This window comes from Somniosus microcephalus, chromosome 15 (assembly GCF_052327205.1).
Source record: "Somniosus microcephalus isolate GS21.2 chromosome 15, FLI_Smic_1.0, whole genome shotgun sequence".
Classification (NCBI taxonomy): Eukaryota; Metazoa; Chordata; class Chondrichthyes; order Squaliformes; family Somniosidae; genus Somniosus; species Somniosus microcephalus.
The window spans coordinates 69873121-69897306 of record NC_141001.1 but is presented as its reverse complement, the minus strand read 5'-3'; the positions used below and the strand labels follow the sequence as shown (position 1 = coordinate 69897306).

Genomic DNA, 24186 nt, shown 5'->3' with positions numbered 1-24186 from the left:
CGTGGTGGTCAGTCTCCCTCTGCTGAAATCAATGATTTACGGGGTATGTCCTACCACTTTGTGACATTGAACATTGCAGAACCAACACACTGTTTCACCATCCTACATATATAATTCTCATTTTGCTTTAAATGTTGTAATATTGTCTGTCACTCATATGTTTGTGTTTTTTAAGTGTTTGTCTCAATTTATCAATGTGTGTTGGCATGATGGCCATAATTACTACCTCCAGTGACAGTTATAGTATGTTTTAAGCCATCTTGTTCCAAAACGTACTCACTTGGTGACTCGATTATAAGCAAACTCCAGAATTTAAAAAAGTAATTATTGTACACTATAAAAAGAACATTTTTGCCTCTCTACTCTGAGAGAATGCAAAAGGCCATATAAGTGCAATAAATATACTGCAGATCAGCGCAATTGTTCGTCACAGCAATGCAGTGATTCCAGCCTGCTTTACAGTAATACAGGCTTCCTTTCCTTATGTATAGTGGCCAGCAGTGAAATTGAAGCTGTGTTTTTCTAGCATCTTGTGGAGTTTACAAATTCCTAGTATCTCTGAAACTCACAGGTGGTAAAAATATCTGCGGGTGTGATAGACTTATGAATTACATGCTTAAATCCCCACTTGGGGGATTTTGAAGGCGAGGAGGTGATGTGACAGGCAGTTCAATTACACACTGGTGAGTATTGGTATATCCTGTGAGCATGTAATAAACTAAAGAAAATTATATACTCACATTGTATAAATATGCAACCTGGGAAGTAACAGAATAGGAACTGGGAAATAGTGGAAAATATTTTCTTTTATATGGAAGTTTTTATTGAAATACCTGAATGTAGACTATTGAATTACACAAAATCAGTTACACACTAATTTTATTTTATATATTTCCTATCTTATGTTTATTAACATTTCAAACCTTAACGTTCCTTCCCACATTAAGTGCCTCAATTTATTTTTTGTCGAAGAACAAGTTCCTCTTATAGCCAAGGTTTGAGGTCAAATAGTTGGAGATATTTGCACACTTTAATCCTGTGTTCCTGGGTTAAAATTTCTGATTCAGGTAATTAAATGTTGCAGATCCACCGTGGGAGGCAGTGCGAAAATAAAAACCCACATATTTTCTGTTGAAAATAAGAGGCTTTGGGGAGGAATGACCAATGTTACTTGCATTTTAAGAAGAACCTCATAAAAAAGATGTTTTAAAAATAAACCTTAAAAATGATAAAATTGGGAAGTACTCAGTGTATAAGTATGTATCAGTATGAACACACCTTCTTTAACATAAGTCTTCAAGGCGTATGTTATACTTTTGATAACTTTTGTACTCATCAAGGTGAGGAATGTTATCATTGGAAAATGAAACTTTGCCATTTCGAGCACGCAGTATCAGCTTTAAGCCAAGTCAGGAATGGTACAGTGAGATGCGGAGGAAAGCTCTCTCTATTTTGCCAAGCAATGTGATTTAGAACCAACCTCCGAAGGGCACACCCTACTGCACCAGTGTGCCATTTTGAGTGACATTGTCAGTTTTATTCCAGTTTCAGTTGTGAGCCCATGTCCAGTCAAAACTATGTTAAGATTGCCCAAACTCCTTTCACAAAGGGCCCTCCTTATAAGTAGCTAGAAAAATCTTTAATTTATTAGTCTTGACTGGATTTGTATCCAGGTCCCAGGGTGAAATGCCAGTGTCGACCATCTAGTCCACTGCTTTTGTTGTACACTTATTAAATGCAATCTTTGTTTTTGAGTTCCTACTATATGTTAATATCTTGGAAAAATGCTAAGGTCCAATGTCACTCATTAAAAAGGGTTTGACATAACTTTAACAAGTTAACATTCAAACTCAATGTATATTGGAACATGATGCTGAGTGATGAGCAAATCTATTGCTATTTATTTGGAAATGTCTGTTCATACTGCAGGCAGCCTTCTTGGGACAGCGTGGATTGGTCGAAAATGACTTCCTGACGAAGGTTCTTGATGGAATGGCATTTGCAGGATTTGTGTCAGAAAGAGGACCTCCCTACAGATCTTGTGATTTGTTTGATGATGTAAGAATTCTGCAGCATTCCCTTTTTTATTCTCTCCTTTTAATATGCAAGGTCATTTTTAATGATTACCATTTTAGAATTTTAAATGTTATGAAATGTTGATAATAAACAGATAGTAATATAATTTGAAATAAAAACAGAAAATGCTGGAAATACTCAGCAGGTCAGGCAGCATCTGTAGAGAGAGAAACAGAGTTAACGTTTCAGGTCGATGACCCTTCCTCAGAACTGGTTTGGTTTTGCCAGTATATATCTCATTTTCAGCTATCAAAATGGTTTGTATAATTGCATTGTACATGTGTTATACATTATCTATAGTTCCATTAACTTAATAGTTGAGTTTCCTAGAATTGCTTTCAGTGGTCTGGGGACAACAATGGCATGCTGTGTTGGAATGTTCCTTTCCATAGCATCATTCATCTAATTAGCCATGATATCGACTAATAAACCTCATTACACGTTTGATGTTGGCTTAGGACCTTTCCAAGTTGGCAAAAAGGATGAATGCTTAATTAGTGACAGAGATTCTGCACAATTTAAATATTATACATAATACAATATTTCTTTTGCATTGCTTATTTCCAAAATTCAGAACATTTCAAAAGTACTTCAGTCCCTTTTTGAGAAACACAATTGGCAACTCCATTTTTCAGCTTTTATTTTTCCCTTTAGTGAGTTTGCAAAAATCATTGGTGGTAACTGTGACAGATCAGAGGTCTGTCTTTTTTCACATCATAAGAGCCTCCATAGTTTATCTTTTTATATATATTTTGTATTAAGTTAAGGTGGGCAAATTCACAGGTTTCTTTAGTTGCTAGCTGAAAAGGATATCTTTCTGTTTTGGCTGTAAAGATGTATAAAACATGCAACCTGTTTTGCATGTAGTTGCTTCAAAGGAGTTGTTTTTGTCTCTGTTTATATATATTTTTTACAAGCAATATCTTGTCTAGTCTAGAGTGATTGGCTAGGCATCTGGGATGAGTTTATGAATTTGGCTACTGAAAGAAATAGCCAGAGCTATTAACTGTGATTGTCCCAGCAGCAGGGTCCTGTTTACCTGACTCTCAACTCTGCTTTGACCTGAAAGAGGTTGAATAGCCCAAGACTGGTATCTGAGAAGCCTTCTTGATGCCTGTAAAACCTAATTATTTTTTGACAGATCTGTAACTGCAAGAAGCGTCTTACAGTGGAGTTAGTCTTGTTTGCTTTTTGAGTGATATCCCTCAGTCTTATGTCGCAGCTTGGACTTCGAAGGGTTGTGCATTATATGACCAAGGCCATTAGTCCGATTTCTTCAGTGAATCTCTGCCTCGCCAAACACTTGATGAACAGGGGCGAGTGGAATACTCTAAGATTTCATTTCATTTCTTCACAGACATATGATCCAAGTTCCAAGAATTACTGAAGTCTTGTGATGTTTATTATTTTGAAACAGATTTGAAGTCCTGTTATTGCTTCTGTTTAATTATGCTCAACAAACCTGATGCTTAGTTTGTAGCCTGAGAGATACGAGGTATTTCAGTCAGAGAGATCAGTGGTGCTAATCCAAATTATTTTGCACGTGTATCTCATTGATATAAGAGTTCATTATTCATCCTGAATAGTCAGGGTGACCACCACAATTAGATTATATTTTATAAAAAGAAGGGTAGGAGATCTATATGTGCCTATATTGTACATTTATACTGATAACATAATAAAAAGTTAGTGTTTTGATTCATTTTTAAAGCATGAATGGAATAGTCAGAGTATAAAAGGCATAAATTCTAAGAAAAACCCTTTGCTCTTGAAAACTGACGATGTATGCAACCTGGAGAGCCTGATTCCTGTATTCCTGATGAATATAGATAGATAGGTTGTGGGACCTTCTGTGCACAAATTGGCTGCCACTTCTGTCTACGTAACAAAAGTGATTATACTTGAAAAGTAATTAATTGCCTGTGAAGCGCTTTGGGACATCCTGAGGATGTGAAAGCTATATAAATGAAAGTTTCATCTTCTTTACATATTTATGTACACAGTAAAAGAGGAAGTGAGGCCAACTGAGTTCATGCAGTGTCCAGATACATTATTGGATTCTCGCACTCTATTCTACTGTATGTTTAGCTGGAAAAATAAAATTAGCAGCACTTTCTTGAAAGCTTAATTTTTTTCTTAAACATTGTTCAAGACATATGGGCCCCAAAATTCCTAGGTTGGGAATGGTCCAAGTCTGTATTTGTGCTTTGTGGGTCAGGAATTTGGGCCAAGTCCAATGTTCGCTGGGTGTCTGCTGCAGAAGCGACCCAACACAAATTCCGTTCAATTTTACACGAAGAAGCGCGAGGATGATATCACCTTTCCTAAATTCCAGGACTTCTACCTTTCCATTTCTCCTTCTGAATGTGTGCCACTGCTTAAATTGGCTGCAGCGCTTCCTACATTACAACAGTGACTACTCTTCAAAAGTAATTCATTGACTGTAAAGCGCTTTGGGACGTCCTGAGGTCGTGAAAGGCGTTATATAAATGCAAGTCCTTTTCTTTAAAGGGCACAGTTTGCCAGAACCTGCTCATCAAGGCCAAAGTACTTCTTTAAAGGGAAACTGCTGAATGAGAATGCTTGTGGAGACTTTTGATCTTATTATGGATTTGACTGCAAGTTTTGGAAAAACAATCACCCGGGAAGCATTTACAGGAAACTCTTTTTTATCCGGCACCGACGGGACCGGCGTGGTGCCGGTTGATCAAAAAGTCCGGATTAAGGTACGAGAGCCCTGTACACGGCCACAGATCCAGGCGTCCCTGTTGCATGGCAACAGGTGCAGGAACCCCGGTTACACGGCCACAGATCCAGGAACCCCGGTTACACGGCCACTAATATGAAGTAAAACTTATCTGAACTTACTCCTGAATTTTGCCGGTTCAGAGAGATTTCCGGTTATTTAGGTGCCGGTAAACAGAGAGTTTCCTGTACTTACATTCTGCATTATCCTTGGATAGCATTATATTTAGAAACCATTATGGAGCTAGTATCTGAAGGCTGCAAAATGGCCTTCCTACTGGAAATCCCACTTTACACAATGTCTCTGGCAGAAGAGGCGCATCCATATTAATCGGGGAGCATAAGAGGAAAGCCAGACCCTCCTGGCACTATCCATCCTGCAGGATGTATTAATGCAGACATACTTTTGGAGACCTGTCACAGGATCTCTGTCTCAGGAGGCTACGCTGTAGTCACAAAGTTTTAAAGGAGCTCTGTTTATTGCTGCAGCCAGATCTGCAACCAAGGTCCACAACAAACACTGTGGCAGAGGATGAACATGACCATAACTCACATCTTGTATACCACAAGTTGATTCCAGGGAGCCACAGGGAACTTTTGCCAGATAAGCCAATTCTCTGCTTATTCCTCTATAAGGCAAGTCATCAATGCCCTCTTGTGTCAGGGCAGCTCAGTTTATACAATTTTACAATGGTCCCAGAAAGATGACTGAGGATCATCAGGACTGCCAGATTGCTTAGCGATGTGGGGTATAGTTATGGCACTCTACATTGTGTGCTCTAAATGTAAACCACTCATTTATATGAACCGCAAGGGCTTCCATTCCCTAACTGTGTTGGTTCTTTGTGACAATAGCTTCTTGTATGTAATTTGTTGGGAGCTGTCCTGATGCTTTTACTTGGTCAGTCCAGTGTCTTACATAGAATTACATAGAATATACAGCACAGAAACACCATTTGGCCCAACCAGTCCATGCAGGTGTTTATGCTCTGCTTGAGCCTCCTCCCATCCTTCCTCATCTAACTCTATCATCATAACCCTCTATTCCCTTCTCCCTCATAAGCTTATCTAGCGTCCCCTTAAATGCATCTATACTATTGGCCTCAAATAATTCCTGTGATATCGAGTTCCACATTTTCACTACTTTCTGGGTAAAAAAGTTTCTTCTGAATTCCCTATTGGATTTCTTGGTGACTATCTTATATTGGTAGCTTCTAGTTTTGCTCTTCCCCACAAGTGGAAACATTCTGTGTCTACTCTATCAAAACCTATTATAATTTTAAAGACCTCTATTAGGTCACTTCCCTGTCTTTTTTTAAGAGAAAAGAGACCTAGCCTGTTCATCCTTCGCTTATAGGTAGAACCTCGCAGTTCTGGTATCATCCTTGTAAATCATTTTTGTACCCTCTCCAGTGCCTCTATATCCTTTTTATAATATGGCGGACAGAACTGTACACAGTACTCCCAAATGTGGTCTAACCAAGCTTTGGTACAAGTTTAGCATTGCTTATCATCTTTTCAACTCTGTCCCTCTAGAAATAAACCCTAGTGCTTAGTTTGCTTTTGTTATGGCCTTACTGACCTGCGTCGCAACTTTGTGATTTGTATCTCTGTACTCCCAGATTCCTTTGTTCCCCTATCCCATTTCGATTCTTATTTTCTAAGTAATATGTGACCTCTGTATTTTTCTTACCAAAATGTAGTACCTTACACTTACCTATGCTGAAATTCATTTGCTGATTATATGCCCATTCTGCAAGATGCATTGCAGCAACTCGCCAAGGCTTCTTCGGCAGCACCTCCCAAACCCGCGACCTCTTCCACCTAGAAGGACAAGAGCAGCAGGCGCATGGGAACACCACCACCTCCAAGTTCCCCTCGAAGTCACACACCATCCTGACTTAGAAGTATATCGCCGATCCTTCATCGTCGCTGGGTCAAAATCATAGAAACATAGAAGATAGGAGCAGGAGTAGGCCATTCGGCCCTTCGAGCCTGCTCCGCCATTCAATGAGATCATGGCTGATCATCCAAATTCAGTACCCTGTCCCTGCCTTCTCCCCATATCCCTTGATCCCTTTAGCCTTAAGAAATATATCTAACTCCTTCTTGAATATATTTAATGAATTGGCCTCAACTGCCTTCTGTGGTAGAGAATTCCACAGGTTCACCACTCTCTGGGTGAAGAAATTCCTCTTCATCTCTGTCCTAAATGGCTTACCCCTTATCCTTAGACTATGACCCCTGGTTCTGGACTCCCCGGCCATCAGAAACATCCATCCTGCATCTAGTCTGTCCAGGCCTGACAGAATTTTATAGGTTTCGATGAGATCCCCTCTCAATCTTCTAAACTCCAGTGAGTATAAGCCCAATCGACACAATCTCTCCTCATACGTCATTCCTGCAATCCCAGGTATCAGCCTGGTGAATCTTGGCTGCACTCCCTCCATGGCAAGAACGTCCTTCCTCAGGTAAGGCGACCAAAACTGCACACAATACTCAAGGTGCGGTCTCACCAAGGCCCTGTACAACTGTAGCAAGACATCCTTGTTCCTGTACTCGAACCCTCTTGCTACGAAGGCCAACATGCCATTTGCCGCCTTAACCGCCTGCTGCACCTGCATGCTTACCTTCAGCGACTGGTGCACAAGAACACCCAGGTCTCTTTGCACTTCCCCTTCTCCCAATCTATTGCCATTCAAATAATAATCTGCCTTCCTGTTTTTTGCCACCAAAGTGGATAACCTCACATTTATCCGCATTATAGTGCATTTGCCATGTTTCTGCCCAATCACCCAACCTGTCCAAATCGTACTGGAGTTTCACGACATCCTCCTCACAGCTTACCCTCCCACCCAGCTTTGTGTCGTCTGCAAATTTGGAGATATTACATCCAATTCCCTCGTCCAGATCATTAATATATATTGTGAACAGCTGGGGTCCTAGGACCGATCCTTGCAGTACCCCACTAGTCACTGCCTGCCACTCGGAAAACGACCCGTTTATTCCAACTCTTTGCTTTCTGTCCGCCAACCAGTTCTCTATCCAAGTCAATACCTTGCCCCCAATCCCATCTGCCTTAATTTTGCATGCTAATCTCTTATGTGGGACCTTATCGAAATCCAAATACACCACATCCACTGGTTCTCCCTTATCTATTTTACCAGTTACATCCTCAAAAAATTCCAGTAGATTAGTCAAGCATGATTTACCTTTAGTAAATCCATGTTGACTTTGTCCGATCCTGTCACTGCTTTCCAAGTGCTCTGCTATTACATCTTTTATAATAGACTCTAGCATTTTCCCCACTACCGATGTCAGGCTTACCGGTCTATAATTCCCCGCTTTTTCTCTACCACCTTTTTTTGAATAGTGGGGTAACATTAGCTACCCTCCAAACCATGGGCACTGTTCCAGAGTCTATCGAGTTCTGGAAGATGACCAGCAATGCATCTACTATTTCTAGGGCCACTTCCTTAAGTACCCTGGGATGTAGATTATCAGGCCCTGGGGGTTTATCGGCCTTCAGTCCCATCAATTTTCCTAACACCATTTCCCTACAAATACTGATTTCTTTCAGTTCCACCCTTTCATCAGACCCTATGTTCCCCGGCATCTCTGGGAGGTTATTTGTGTCCTCCTTTGTGAAGACAGAACCAAAGTATGAATTTAGTTGGTCTGCCATTTCTTTGTTTCCCATTATAAATTCCTCTGATTCTGACTGCAAGGGACCTACGCTTGACTTCACCAATCTTTTTCTCTTCACATATCTATGGAAGCTTTTACAGTCAGTTTTTATGTTCCAGCTAGCTTACTCTCATATTCTATTTTCCCTTTCTTAATTAATCCCTTTGTCCTCCTTTGTTGAATCCTAAACTGCTCCCAATCCTCAGGATTATTGCTTTTTCTGGCCAATTTATATGTCCTCTCCTTGGATCTTATGCTATTCCTAATTTCCCTTGTTAGCCACGGTTGAGTCACCTTTTTTGTTTTATTTTTATGCCAAACTGGGATGAACAAATTCTGTAGCTCATCCATTCGGTCTTTGAACGTTTGCCATTGCCTATCCACCGTCAACCCTTTGAGTGCCGTTCCCCAATCAATCCTACCCAACTCGCTCCTCGGACCATCGTAGTTTCCTTTATTTAAGCTGAGGACCCTAGTCTCTGAGTCAACTACTTCATTCTCCATCTTAATGAAGAATTCGATCATATTATGATCGCTCCGACCCAAGGGGCCTCATACAACAAGATTGCTAATTAATCCTTTCTCGTTACATAATACCCAGTCTAAGATGGCCTGATCTCTGGTTGGTTCCTCGACATATTGGTCCAGGAAACCATCCCGTAAACACTCCAGGAATTCCTCCTCCACAGTATTGTTACTAATTTGTTTGGCCCAATCTATATGTAGATTAAAGTCACCCATGATGACTGCTGTGCCCTTATTGCACGCTTCTTTAATTTCCCTTTTAATGCCATCCCCAACCTCCGCCTTACTGTTTGGAGGTCTATATACCACTCCCACTAATGTTTTTTTACCCTTAGTATTTCTCAATTCTACCCATACAGATTCCACATCATCAGAGCTAATATCCTTCATTACAATTGTATTAATCCCTTCTTTAGCCAGTAATGCTACCCCACCTCCCTTTTTTGCCTATCTTTCCTGAATATTGAATACCCCTGGATGTTGAGTTCCCAGTCTTGGCCATCCTTGAGCCACGTTTCCGTAATCCCAACCAAATCATATTCGTTTACCTCTATTTGCGCACCCAATTCGTCCACCTTATTACAAATGCTCCTCGCATTAAGACACAAAGCCTTCAGGCTTGTTTTTTTAACGCTCTTAGACCTATTAGAATTATTATTTACTGTGGCCACGTTTGATTTAAACCGTTGATTTCTCTGACTGCTACTTTTGTTTTTCTCCTTCCTATCTTTTGCTTTTATCCCTGTTTCCCTTTCCTCTGTCTCCCTGCTCAGGTTCCCAACCCCCTGCCATTTTCGTTTAAACCCCCCCGAACAGTGCTAGCAAACCTCCCCGCAAGGATATTTGTCCCGTTCTGGTTCAGGTGCAACCCGTCCAACTTGTACAAGTCCCACCTTCCCCAGAAGCAGGCCCAGTGACCCAGGAAACTAAAGCCCTCCCTCCTGCACCAACTCTTTAGCCACGCATTCATCTGCTCTATCCTCCTATTCCTATACTCACTAGCACGTGGCACCGGGAGTAATCCAGAGATTACAACCTTTGAGGTCCTGCTCTTTAATCTGCTACCTATCTCCCTAAATTCTTGCTGCAGGACCTCATCCCTCTTCCTACCCATGTCATTGGTCCCAATGTGAACCACAACCTCTGACTGTTCACCCTCCCCCTTCAGAATGCGCTGCAGCCGTTCAGTGACATTCTTGACCCTGGCACCAGGGAGGCAACAAACCATCCTGGAGTCACGTCTACGGCCACAGAAACGCCTATCTGTTCCCCTTACGATAGAATCCCCTACCACTATTGCTCTCCCACTCTTTTTCCTCCATGAGCAGCAGAAGCACCCCTGGTGCCAGGAAGTTGGCTGCTGCTGCCTTCCGAAAGCAGCGCTCCGAAAGCTTGTGATTTCAAATAAAGCTGTTGGACTATAACCTGGTGTTGTGTGATTTCTTACATTTCTCTGGTAAGTCATCCCCCTCAACAGTATCCAAATCAGTATACTTGTTTGAGAGGGGGATGGCCACAGGGGTCCCCTGCACTACCTGCCTGCCTCTGCTGCTCTGCCTGATGGTCACCCATTTCCCTTCTGCCTGTGCAGCCCTTACCTGCGGTGTGACCAACTCAGTAAACGTGTTTTCCACGACCCTCTCAGCATCGTGAATGCTCCAAAGCCCATCCATCCGCAGCTCCAGCGCCGCAATGCGGTCTGCTGGTAGCTGCAGCTGGATGCATTTCTGGCACACGTGGTCGTCAGGGACACAGGCAGCGTCCCTGAATTCCCACATAGAGCAAGAGGAGCATAACACGGGGCTGGGCTGTCCTGACATGACTTACCCTTTAATTGGTGGTAGTGAATTAATTAAAATTAATTAAAGATAAACTCTCGGGCGCTTGTATGGTTTACCAACAGTCCCTGCTACACCAGAAAGACCTTAGCAACTATAAACCACAGAGTTAAAGTTTAAAAAATAGAGAAATACTTACCAACCAATCACTTACCTGCTCCCTGGTGACGTCACACTCTGATTACCTTTTACCTCTCTCCCCACTGCTGAGTTGGCTGCTCCCTGGTCCGAACTGGTCGGGCCTCGCTGCTTGCGCCGGTTTTTATACTGCGCTCCCTAACCGCATTGTGGGAGTACCTTCACCACACGGACTGCAGCGGTTCAAGAAGGCAGCTCACCACCACCTTCTCGAGGGCAATTAGGGATGGACAATAAATGCCAGCGATGCCCACATCCCATAAATACAAATTTTAAAATAGTTTATTAATGTCGTCTTGTAATTTGTTGCAGTCCTCCTCAGTGTTGACTATCCCTCCCACTTTGGTGTCATCCGCAAATTTAGAAATTGTGTTTTTGATTCCCAAGTCTAAATTGTTGATATAAATTGTGAACAACAGTGGTCCCAGCACCGATCCTTGTGGGACCCCGCTTCCCACCTTCTGTCATTCTAAATAGCTATCCTTTACCTCTACGCTCTGCTCTCTGTCTTTCAACCAGCTAGCTATCCATTCTACTACTTGTCCCCTGAATCCGCATGCTCTCTCCTTATGTATTAGTCTATTATGTGGTACTTTATCAAAGGCCTTTTGGAAATCTAGACATATCTAACATATTACATCTACTGTGTTACCCTTGCCTACTTTCTCTGTTACCTCTTTAAATTATTCATTGAAATTGGTGAAGCAATACTTTGCCTTTTGAAATACATGTTGACTATTCATTATTATTTTTGGTTTCTAGATGTTTTTCTATTGTCTCCTTTAGTAGGGATTCCATTATTTTTCCTAATACTGATGTTAAGCTGACTGGTCTATATTTCCCTGGACATGTCTTAGCTCTATTTCAACAGCAGGGGTAAGGTGCAGGATGGCTGCTGGGTGAAGAGGGATGCCCACTACTTCCATGGCTCATGACACCACTTCACAGGATCACCATTGCTGCAGAAGAGTGCTACAATCGAGCACACATGAAGACTATGCTAAGATTTGAGCAAGTCATTGGGATGCTCAAATAAAAGCTCTGGGGTGACCTGTGTATGCACCCAGCTCAATATCTCAAATTATGGCAGCATGTTGTATGCTTCATAACTTTGTAATCAGTAAATGACTGATTGACTGAACCCAGAAGGGCTTATGTTGACACTGCTGATGTTGAAGACCAGGCCTGTGAAGAACAGGAGGAAAGTGCAGTGGCTTGTGCTGCTATATAGCCAAGAGCCAAACTTATTCAAGATTCCATCACAGATGCATCGAGCAATATTTTTTGGAAGTCTCAGTCCATTAAAGATCTGCCTTCTGTCTGGTCTAAGTAAAATTTGTTCCTTATAGCTGTCTATCACATCACAAACCTGGGTTTCAACATCAACACATTACCTGGTCCTTACAATCAAATATTCCAGTGATTTATTGCAACTGTTTACAAAAATATCTCTTGGTTTTTTTTTCACCATGCATGCCCCTTGTAATCATGCAACTTTTTCTCTGCACTATTCTTATAGTTCTACATGCCACCTGAGGTGCCTGGGGTCTAAGCTTTAGACAGCTGCTGCAAAGTGCTTTGTGCCTCTTGGGATAGAAGTGACCCTTCTCTCAGCGCCCCTAAGTCGAGATGGACCCAGTACAGGCTGGCCCATTGTCATAGGCTCCTTGGCAGCCTGATCCTGAAGTTGAAGGCTTTTGCAGGGTGTTGATGAGGTGCCCCACTGACTGCTGCCTTGAGGAAAAGGAGCTGCTTCAGCATCCACTGGTACTGGAAACAGTATTCTGGTTACCAGCGTTCAACGGGAGAATGGATCTCTCAGAATCAGACATTTCTCACCAACTCTTCAACATTGGCTGTGTCCTGTGCTCTGGTCCTTGGGCCGCCACTGAATTTTCTTAGTAACTAACCAAATTTTTCCCATTTGATAAACAATAAATAAGTTGGTATTTTATTCATTTGTAAGTTAATGATTAAAGCCTATTTGGAGCATCTGAAGTCTGTTAGAAATTGAGGAGGGAAACATTTCAGTTCTAAAATATACGCAGTGGTATTTATTTTTAATCAATTGCAGTGTTTCCTGATTGTGGGATATAAATTGTTTTTACAGTTTTTACTTTTTTATTGTAGTTGGTTGCATTTGATGTGGAAAGAATCAAAACTGAGGAGGGAATTCCACCAAAAATGCTAAAGCACATACGAGAGCTTGCAGAACAGCTGTACAAGAATGTAAGTTTCTTTGTAAACTAAATCTGTTTTTAGTTTTTAACAATGATTTACTTAACCATGCATTGTGAGAATGTAAATAACAGTGCCAACCAATATGGTGGTTGACCATGATAAATGTACCAAATCCTAAAGCGTTATCTTGGCTTCATTTTATCACGTCTGAGAATATAAGCTAGCTAGAAATGTTAATGACACTTGCAATAAAAAAAAACATTGATCTAACCGGTTCACTACAGAGTTAACTACAAACCTATCCAGCTGTTTCACTTGCTGTTGAGTTTTTTTTCCCAAATGACATGAACCAGTATTGTTCTTAACATTCATTCCTGACTTTGCCAAAGCAGTATGAAAGATTTTTCAGTGTGCTGTTACTGTGTGTCAATGTGATATCTTTAATGTGAAATTATATATATTTATAATGATTGCAAGTCAAGCACTTGTTTTTCTGAACATATTAGACCTCAGTACTGGCAGTAGATTGCAGTGCAGGCAGTGATTTAAACTTAGTCCTGAAGCCCACGGTGTACATCTGAAAGGACAGTATTTGAGGAGAAATTGGGTGGTAAGGACTCAGTACATTAGAGCAGTATTTTGAAATGCTGTCCTTTTACCACTGGAGGCCGATGTTCAAGTCCATCAAAAAAAAAGCCTAAGGTGCCAGATCATTCCTTCTGCCTTGGCCAAAAATGACGTCAGGGTAAATAAGACCTGGAAATTGAGTTGTCCCAGCTGGAGCAGCAACATAAATTCAGCCCTTTTGCTAGATCTAGAAAAACAATTTAACATATGTCCGGGGAAGCAAGAAGCCCTGTTATCCACTGACGCAGAATGGCTACAAACTTCGATTTCTAAAGGCTCATTTTGCAAACAGAGGTAAACCCAGCTGTTGCACACGCTTCCTCAAAAAGCAAGTCAGGTGCCCTTCTGCTTTCCACCAACCCCCTGTCAGTAGTGGCAGCTAATTTACGCATTCAGATATTTTATGTGTCTTCCTATCCGGATGACTAACTAGTGAGATCTATGACGTAAGCATTTTTGGATATAATCTCCACAGTACATTGCCTCACAGGAGCAAGGTTTCAAAGTGCCTGAAGAACAGGTAGCAGTGGAATATTTTCTGAATGTCCAAAATTTACTGCTACAATTCTGTGCTAGGGGATCACAGCACGGGCCTGCCTGCGAACCTCAAGGTCAGTGCTAACAGTCCAGAAAAGAAGATATGTGAATGGACAACACCACAGCAGTTACAACAGCTCTTTAAAGGTGCAGAATGGACATTATTAGAAAAAAGAATGTCTGGTAACATAAGGGTTAGCAAGAAAAGACAACTTTTCATTAGATTTTGGAAGCATGAGTGGGCACAACCAGATCTTCAGAAGTAAGGGCATGACACCCAGTGTGCCAAGAACTAAAGCTAGAGGACCCTATCCTTGATGCCATCCCAATCCCCTAGACAAGAAGACTACTGTATGTCTTCCCTGCCCTCTTGCCTTATCCTTTCTTGAGACTGAGCCACTGATTGGAGGTACATTATGGCTACACTGTACCATCCAACAAGCAACAGAACCCTGGTTATTAATCAAGACAGACTAAGGGCTCAATTATTACAATAATTATAGTGCAATCAGATATCGAATCCACAAAACCTGCCACCCAAACAAATGCAATAGTCGTAGGAAGATTTTGGTGCCTTGAGGTAAGATCAGGACAACTTAAATGAATTCCAAACTCTGCTTCTACTGTTAAAGCTTGCTAGATTCAGATCACAGGTCTTGCTCCTCCAGGATGCTTGTAACTGCTGTAGCTGCATTTCCCTGTCTAATAGTAGTTGGTTCAGTGAGGGAGTCTCCAGATTCAGGAAAGGGATTTAGAAAACCATTTGTGACTATTAAATGTTGAGAACAGGGGTGAAGGAATTAACATGACCACTTCAGTATTACCCTATAACACATTTCCCACCATAATCCCTTTGTCCTGTTTGCAGAGATTATAGAAGACATCCAAAATGGTTTGCTGTATTCTATTAAAGGGATATTCGTTCTTATTTCCCAACTTAAAACACTATGCAGTGAGATGACTAGAGACGAGTAGCACAGAAAAAAAAATGATGACTGTAAATACGACACATTTTCCATTTTTATTCTTTAACGACTGAAGTAGATTTCAGCACCAATATCAAAAGAGAAAGTTATACCAGTGTTTTTCGATATTAATTATCAGATAGTTTAAAAAAAAAAATCCGCTTTTTGTATTTTATAAGAATTTTATGAAAGATGTTTCAGCATACAAAATGTAAATATTTAATCAAATTGGAAATTGTGTAAGAGCTATACATTTGGGTGATTACTATACATTTCAAACTTCTTTTGAAAGAATGTATTGACAGTTGTCTTTCTATAACACATTTAACACACCAATCCATTCCCTAGCCACCGACTCCTACCCTCTCCCTGGCGATTCCAATGTTCTCCAGGCTGACCTCCCATTTCCACCCTACGTAAACTTGAGCTCATCCAAAACTCGACTGCCTGAATCCTAACTCACACCAAATCACGTTCACCCATCACCCCTGTGCTCACTTACCTACATTGGCTCCCGGTCCAGCAATGCCTCAATTTTAAAATTCTCATCCTTGTATTCAAATCCCTCCATGGCCTCACCCCTCCCTATATCTGTAGCTTCCTCTAGCCCGACAAACCTTCGAGATCTCTGCGCTCTTCCAATTCTGGCCACTTGTGCATCCCAGATTTTAATCACTCGATTTGACAGCCGTGCCTTCAACTACCGAGGCCCTAAACTCTGGAATTCCCTCCCTATACCTCTGCCTCTCTCTCCTCCTCCTAAGACGCTCCTTCCAACCTACCCCTTTATCCACACTGTAGGTCCTCTGTCCTAATATCTCCTTATGTGGCTTGGTGTCAAATTTTGTCTGTTAATCGCTCCTGAGAAGCACCTTGGGACATTTTACTACGTTAAAGGCACTATAGAAATGCAAGTTGTTGTTGAAAGTAATATGTTTCTTTTGATTTATTTATAACAATCACTGAAATTGGTGCCAAGTGAATTCACAAGGCAATTTTTCTTCCACATCTGAAGCTGGTATAGTATTAGCTTGAAACTCTCTGGGCTTGTCTGAAGTGTAAGAAGTTGCGTGACATTACTCGAATTTTTGTGCAATACAAATAATTGCGGTGCAAATAGATTTCCTCCTGATGAAAAAAAACATTTAGATCTGTTAGTACAGACAAAGTTCCATGTTTGTTTTATTACTTTATATGTATATTTTTTCCTTCTCCATCCCATCAATGCACGCATATTTACTTTTCTGATCTTTATTAGATCCCATTGCTGCCTCCTACAGCTGGGATACTGGAACTTTCTGAACCGCAAACTTCTCTCTGGCTGCCACCAGGCTCACTCTGCCAAGAGGAAGTGCATTTTTGCAAGGTCAAACAGTGCATTAATTAACCTAAATGAGAATTGGCAAAGCCTAAACCAGAACTAGAAATAAGCTGAATTGAACACCAAGCCTGGAATTTAAATTTGCTGTTATGTTTGGTGATCCAATAAACAAAACAACAAGCAATTTTAGTGAGCAGCCTCGGCATCTTTTTAAAAGAAGGCAGTACGTTCCTTTTGTACCAGAAAACTTTTGAGTTCTTGCTCAGTTAATTAAATGGTAGACTGTGTGAATCGGAACTTTTGTTTTTCAGGTACAGTATGTGCTCAAATCTGTGTGTCTCTTACTGCAAAACAGTAATTATATTCAAAAGAAGTTATGTTTTATGGTTAAATGGCTTGAAATCTGAGCTACTTTTGAATGTTTGTCTGTTCAACCTCCACATAAAAGTACAATATTGCTGTATTCCTCTCTGGGACAGAAAAAGTTGCCTAAGAAGTTGGTCCCTTAAAGAAATTTGTAGCACCTATGTAATCTATTCCCAATCCATATAAGGTCTTCTCCTGACCTGTTGGTAGCAATCGTATTCAAGGCCAAGTTTTTATTTTGTTATTACTAGTGATTTATTTGCTGCAAGTCATTAAATATTGCAGTTTATAGTTCAGAAAATAATCCTTTAATTATCCTTTGGGAAATTTTTTGCTTTTTGAAAAGTTTGTGAAGCAGTGCTTTCACATAGTGGCATTTTTGTGTCACTAATAATCGTGCTTCAGTATCTGCCTACCGAAGCTCACTTTAACTGGCTCAGTTCTAGTTGATTTATTCTTGGTCCCTTGCTAATGTCATATCTGAGTTTTTAAATTAAAAGTTTCATAGACTTATCCTAGTGTCGGATACCAACAAACCTGCTTATACTGTCTTCTGACATTGCACGACATTCAGAAGTTACAGATTTAGCAAAATGGCTTGATATAACTCTCTTGTGGTCAGTGCAGTCATGCAATGAACAAGGGTGTCCCAGCTTAATTCCTATAACTACCAGAAGACCTCAGGTTCTGGTTGTGCCAAGAAGCAACCATTTGACTCCAGATCATTATAGGAAGAGACTGCCAAGAAATGCTTAGGATGTATTGATGGAACAACATTCCACTTTGTATTGTATTGTTGGAGAGAAATTGTCAGGATCTTCCAGTAGTATTTCCAAACCTGCTTCACCATCAGGTTTTGTGACTGATCCATCACTGTGTCCAAGTGAGTAACTAAAGCATCATTTTAATACCGCCTTTCTCATTGTCTGGAGCAGTCATCCTGGGCTTAGCATGTTTCAATTTCAAATGGTACTGACATTACACAATGGCCCAGTAATTCCTCTCCCAGCGCGTGAGTACGGACGGGGTACTCACGCGTGTGCCCGGAGGAATTGCCGGTTTTCAGCATGCACAGCGCATGCGGGGAAAACCGGCATTTCCTCTCCTCTGACCCAAGGGGTTAAGAGGCTGAACGCGTGCAACTGCACAGGCAGTGCGTGCGACTTGGATTTCCTTTATTTTTAGAGAGTTGCGCATGTGTAAAGGCCTCCGGTTTTTACGCATTGAAAAACCACACGTAAGTACTTAGTTTTACAGGTAAGTTGTCTATTAATACAATTTATAAAAAAAAATTCCACAGGTTTATTATTTTTAAAGAATTTACAGTAAGGTAAATTTAGTTTTAGCCCTGATTTTTTTATATAATTTTTTTAAAATTTTAAAATTATTGTTTAAAATAGTTTTTTAGTTATTTATGGTTCATTTAAGTAGTGCAATGTTTTTTTAAATTTTCTTTCAAGTTTAAGTAGTGTTTTGGGGCCAGGAGTTTTCATGAGTTTGACAGCTCTCACTGTCAAACTCATGAATGAACTTTTGCAACCTCCCATTGGTTGCCCTGTGCTCACGTGATCCCAGCCGGCTCATCGCACTAAGTACGCCGCTGGGTCACGCACACACAGCGTGGCAGGACCTCAAGCGGGCCAGTGAGAGGAAATGCAATGCGGGCCAGGATTGAAATGTCAGCGCGCCGGGTAAGTGCACATCGGGGGCTTGCACGCGCGGCAAGCTCCCGATCCTAATTTCAGGGCCAATAAGAGGAAGTATCATAGACTGCTGAGCACTTCCTCCAGTATCTTTCTCTTAAAAGAAAAAATGTCAGCTGAAGATACTCCCAGTAGGAACTTCCTGAAAAATTCCTTGAGTGTAGTGTCTCCAGGCATAGAAGAAAAACCTGCCATTCTCCCAAAATGAATCCAAATCATAGGAATAAGTAGCACGTACAGGGGACTCTACAGATGCTAGTACCTATGCACTAGCTGTTAGTGATTTGTGTACATGGACACGTCAATCCCTTTGCTCCTTCATTACTCCCAGTCTTTCACCATTAAGAAAATATTCTAATTTGTCAGTCTTGGATTCAAAGTGAATGACCTTATATTTCCCACATCGAACTCCACCTCATAGTTTTGTCCATACATTTAGTCTGTCTATAGCCCTTTGCAAATCCCTGCTCCTAGCCACACAATTTACTGTGTCTCCTAAGTTAGTGTTTTCTGAAAACTTGGATATACAACTCTCTCTTCCTTTATCCAAGTCATTAATATATATATGGTGGAAAGCTGAGGCCCTAGTACAGATCGCTGAGGAATACCACTGGTCACATCCCTCCAACAAGAGAATGTTCCCTTTATCCCTACTCTTTGTCTCCTACCTCAACCAAATACCGACCTATGTCACAAAGTTACCTCCAATTCCGTACGCTCTTACCTTTGTTAATCTCATTATCAAATACCTTCTGGAGGTCCATATAGACAACATCCATAGACACTCCCCTGTCCACCGTGCCAGTGACCTCTTCAAAAATTCAGCGAGGTGACATAACCTATCCTTCACAAATCCATACTGACTCTCTTTCATCAAACGACTGTCAATGGTGGCAGCATTCGAAAGAGCTGCCTGATCAAGACACTAACGCCTTGGTGAAAATTTGCAGACCTCTCGCTGCAAGTAGTGACCTTCCAAACAGCTTAAAGTGAAACTCTCCACGTGTTCACTCTTCCTGGTGGGGCCTGCAAGGGGATACATTCTGCTTCTTAATTCCACTTGGTGATCTCTATAATGAACTATAAATGCAATTTACAATGATTGAAACTTATTTTTCTGTTTCTCCATTTGAAATATTTTATTATTATAGGAAAATCCAAATCCACACATGGCTTTTCAGAAAGTGCCTAAACCAACTGAAGGTTCACACATGAGGGTGCATGTACTTCCATTCCCCAAGATAAATGAAGATAAAGTACAGGCTCTTCTCCAAGAAGGCCTCGCCAAGCACCTTAATTCACCTCCTGCTGTTCGGGTTGAGAAAAAGTGCATTGTGCCTGCTGGCCCACCAGTTGGTGCGTATCAATATTTTGCCTTAAGGACAGCCTTGAACTTCTGGTAGCACTTTTACTCATGATAAAAATAATTGCGTGCATAGTACTTTGGAAATCAAGTTGTCAAGATGTAAAAGAATTCTGTAGGATGTGATCTGTGTTTTCCTTTATCCTGTTTATTTTGCTTCTGTTCTTTGTTTGATACACATGTTTACAGATGATTTAAGGCACTTATTGTTGTGTCTTATACGAATAATAACTGGGGCTGTTCCTGTGGACTAAGAGTGCTCCCTATCATTTTGATAATATCTGGAATTTTTAAAATAGTAAAATTACACATTTCTAAGCATAAACTATTAATATTTATTTAAAGGTATATATTCCTTTCTTTCTTCTCCGCCTCCCCCCTTCCCCCCCCCCCCCCCCCCCCCAAAACCAAAAAACATTGTGGTTGGTAAGGTTACTGTGTTGGAGAATTAAACATATTTCTATCTGCACTCATTGTTAATACCAAACACTCCCAGGTCAGGTATAGCACAGGTTAAGTGCAGTTCAGAGCTTTCCCTGGACTCTCCCAACAATGTCCCTTCAGCACAATGTCTGAAAATCACCTCCTTCTGTACTATTGTAATATTTCACATTTCTGCACTGCAATTATCAATCTCTGACATTATTCATTTAGTCCCATGTCGTGGTCAGTTTTTTTTTACCCTGTGAACTTCTGTCCTTTGGATGTGACTGCCAAAACTAATACTGGAGTTTTTCATTTCATATGTCCAGATTGTATTCAAACCCAAGTTCTAGAAACTCAAGAGTCACATTCTGTTTGTTTTTGTTTTGTTTGAATTTTTTTGTTGTTTGCTTATTCCCACACGGCCATTTTTTTCACACAATAAGACAATGCCTTCCAACAAGGAAGTCTGAACACTCTGGCTAATGTCAGATCTACTGTTGCTTTGGCACTAGGTGATGCAGTTTTTTTTTGGTGGTAGGTGGAATTTCCTTCCTTTTAGCTTGAAACTATTCTTACTCAGCGCTGTATCTGATGACCTAATTGAGAATGACAGGTTGCCATTCAGAGATGTTAATGGAAACTAGGATTCAAACCCAATTTTACTTGTCTGTGGTACATTACAGTGATTCAGTTCACATTGTGCTCTCTATAGACAATGTTCTAACCAACCATGCCTCTTAGTTCACTATTTTAAAGTTCTAACATCTCCGTTTAAGCTTCTATCCCATTTCTTAAATGTTAGCTATTGTCTAAAGGAATATTCTGCGATGTGTGCCTTTCATGCTCTTGTGCGTATAATTAAAAATATAATACATTTATACGTTCAAATTTTGCTTATCATCATGTGATGGGTTGGGCATGGAAACTTTACAGACCTGGAATTCCACATTTAGCATAAACCAGGAGAAGGTCTGTCTTTCTCCGCAATTTATGATCTAGTAGCAAAAATGTGAGAACACATGGTTTTGAAGCATGCCATTTCTGAGAATGTGGATGACTGCTCCTATCTGGAGACCAGCTACCTTGTGTTTGGACTTCTTAAAAGGAAATTCAAACTTTCTTCATTTAGTTGCACATGGGGTGCATTTTTAGATTTGATGAGTATTAATAACATAAAACAAAAAGACTATTTAAGCCATTCAGGCTATCCTGTTGACCAGCTTCTTTTTCAGGGTTTCAACTAATCATTTTTTCAACATTTTCTCACTCAAATTTATATTTGTCTATTCTTTGCTAAATCTGTAATGATCCCAGTTTCTTTGTTATAACTTCAACTGAGGTAAGATATATTACACTTGGCAGTTTGTACTTTGAGCCAAGAACTTCAAGTGTGAAGAAGTTATTCCTTTAAATTTATCTTGTGGCATCTTTAAATTATAGTTGTGCCCTCCTTTACATCTATCCTGATTCTGTATAAAATATCTCTGCATCCACATAATTATTTTTACCTTTTGTTGTTATTCAAAAACTTGAATCATGTACACAATTTTTTTGCCATGACAATAGGTTTAGCTATTTCAACCTTTAGTCTGATATAAAACTTGAATTTACCTTTGAATCTTTTCAACCACCTCAATCTTTCTGTAAATTCAGAGATTACAAATGGACACAGCACATCGTGTGTGGTCTTAATAATACTTGAGATACTGTTGGTGCCTCTTTTTTGGATTTCGGGTCTGTGGATATACTTGTGTGCCCCAACATTTTATTTGCTTTTACATTATAGAAGAAATGTTACTTTTGTTCAGTTTTATTTAAACCTAAGAAGCCAATAATGATTCATTTAAAATTTCTATGCATCTTCATGTAATTACTTCAAGATTTACTAATGTACTTCAAGATTTACTAATGTGTATGGTTTGTGCAATTAAAAATGAGCTACAAATATTTACACATTATTTTGATTAAATGTTTTAAAATGTGAGTAACTAAAAATGTTCACGTGAACAATGCAGGTGGAATGCCTTGCTATATACAAAACATATTTAAAATTGGTGTATACTTCAGACCAACATAATAAAATGAGAATATTGGTATTTATCACCAATATTTTTTAAACTATGGTTTAGAAAATCCATCAGTGCACTTAAGAGAACTCTTAGACTATTTTGAAAGGTTAAATGAGAATGTCTAAAACTGCAACTTTCAATCTGAGACCAGAAGCTCCAGAGTGTGAAGCAGTTGGCAAGATCGATATTCTACTGTGAGCTGTGACTCGCACCCTGTGAAAGTTCTGGCATGCATACTTACAAACATGCATAGATAGCATAAAAAGAGGGGTTGGTAGTGTCCACTTTCTATATATATATATATATGTTTATAAAGTGCCTTGGAGATCTAATAGACTGAGCATTTTTCAAAATTCTGGTGTACAGTGGCCTGAAGTTATACGCCACCTCATAAGAGACCATTCCTGAAGGAGTCTCTCGAGGCTTGGCTTTAGTGTGCTCAGGAGTCAGATTGGGATCTGACTCCCAAGTTATACTGCCACCTTCATGTCACTTTGTATCAATATGAAAGTGTTGGCTTAACTGCCTAAATTAATGTAAATTAAGTAAACCAACAGCTAGATTTTATTTTACTGTTTTACATTTCTAGTGTCAATAATGGATAGAATGGGATCCATTTTTAACAGCGCACGCAGACTGGAGGTTGTCCGAAACTGCATCTCCTACATATTTGAAAATAAAGTACTGGAGACTGAGAAAGTAAGTTTGTTCCTGTTGGAATTAATGAATGGTAGTATTAATTAAATATTATTTCTGATCATCCAACAACAATCCTGTAGCTCTATTGAAGCTTAGTCTTAGTATTCAGCCTTTGTATTTGCCAGGTTGAATGTCCTAGCTGCTGAACTTTGATTTTATTGGAGTATATTATAGCCCATTGCAATCAAGTACAAATATATACATTGTTCATCATTTCTACACTTACTATGCACTAATGAGGTAACTTAACCAAGTTAATGACTTGGAACAGCTTTCGCTTAAAGTAGCTTTCATCCTGCACCCATATGTCCAATGTAGTCTACTTATTTCTCCCTAGATTAACATTTGTATAGGCCATGTTTGAGTTGGTTCTAATTGTGGAAGAAGACCGTTCTGATTTTTCAGCATGTAGGCTGAAATATCTTTTATCAAGTTCAATTTTATACCAGGTCTTGGATTGAAAGAAGGAACCAACTGCAGAAAGATTTTTCCTTTAATCATTATTGTAGCTTCCAGTGTCTTGCACCATACACGTTATTCATAGAAAGTGAAACGCAAGTGTTGTCAAGCCAAAAAGCATCTCTCCCTCTTAAGACCCCAATGAAAAATTGTTACAGAAGTATGAAGAGTTGTTTTGAGTTTAATCCAAAGGTACTTGTTTTCTTTCCCATTATATCTTGAGTAAACAACATACCGTGATGAAGCGAAACATCAGCTCAAGCCCCCTCCAGTGACTTGAGCGCATAATCTAGGCTGAGAATTTGGTGCTGTATTTTGGAAGAGTCGTTAAGCCGAGACCTATCTGCTTATTCAAGTGGATGTAAAAGATCCTAAGGCACTAAAAGAAAAGCAGACACATTTTTTTGGTGTCCTGGTGAACATTTATTTGATCATCTATCTCATTGCTGTTTGTAGAAATT

At 40.1% G+C, this 24186-nt stretch overlaps 1 protein-coding gene across 5 annotated transcripts in view; it reads left to right on the top strand.

Moving 5' to 3' along the window:
- sbf2 (SET binding factor 2) overlaps positions 1-24186 on the top strand; it is a 709984-nt gene that overhangs the window by 410169 nt on the left and 275629 nt on the right. For 3 of the 5 annotated variants that reach the window (XM_086007986.1, XM_086007985.1, XM_086007988.1), the window contains exons 12-16: positions 1930-2058; positions 13140-13238; positions 14394-14501; positions 19861-20065; positions 23157-23266. In XM_086007986.1, coding sequence (XP_085864112.1) covers positions 1930-2058; positions 13140-13238; positions 14394-14501; positions 19861-20065; positions 23157-23266 — 651 coding nt within the window. The remainder of the gene's footprint in view (positions 1-1929; positions 2059-13139; positions 13239-14393; positions 14502-19860; positions 20066-23156; positions 23267-24186) is intronic. The other 2 variants (XM_086007989.1, XM_086007987.1) reach the window with 1 other exon arrangement.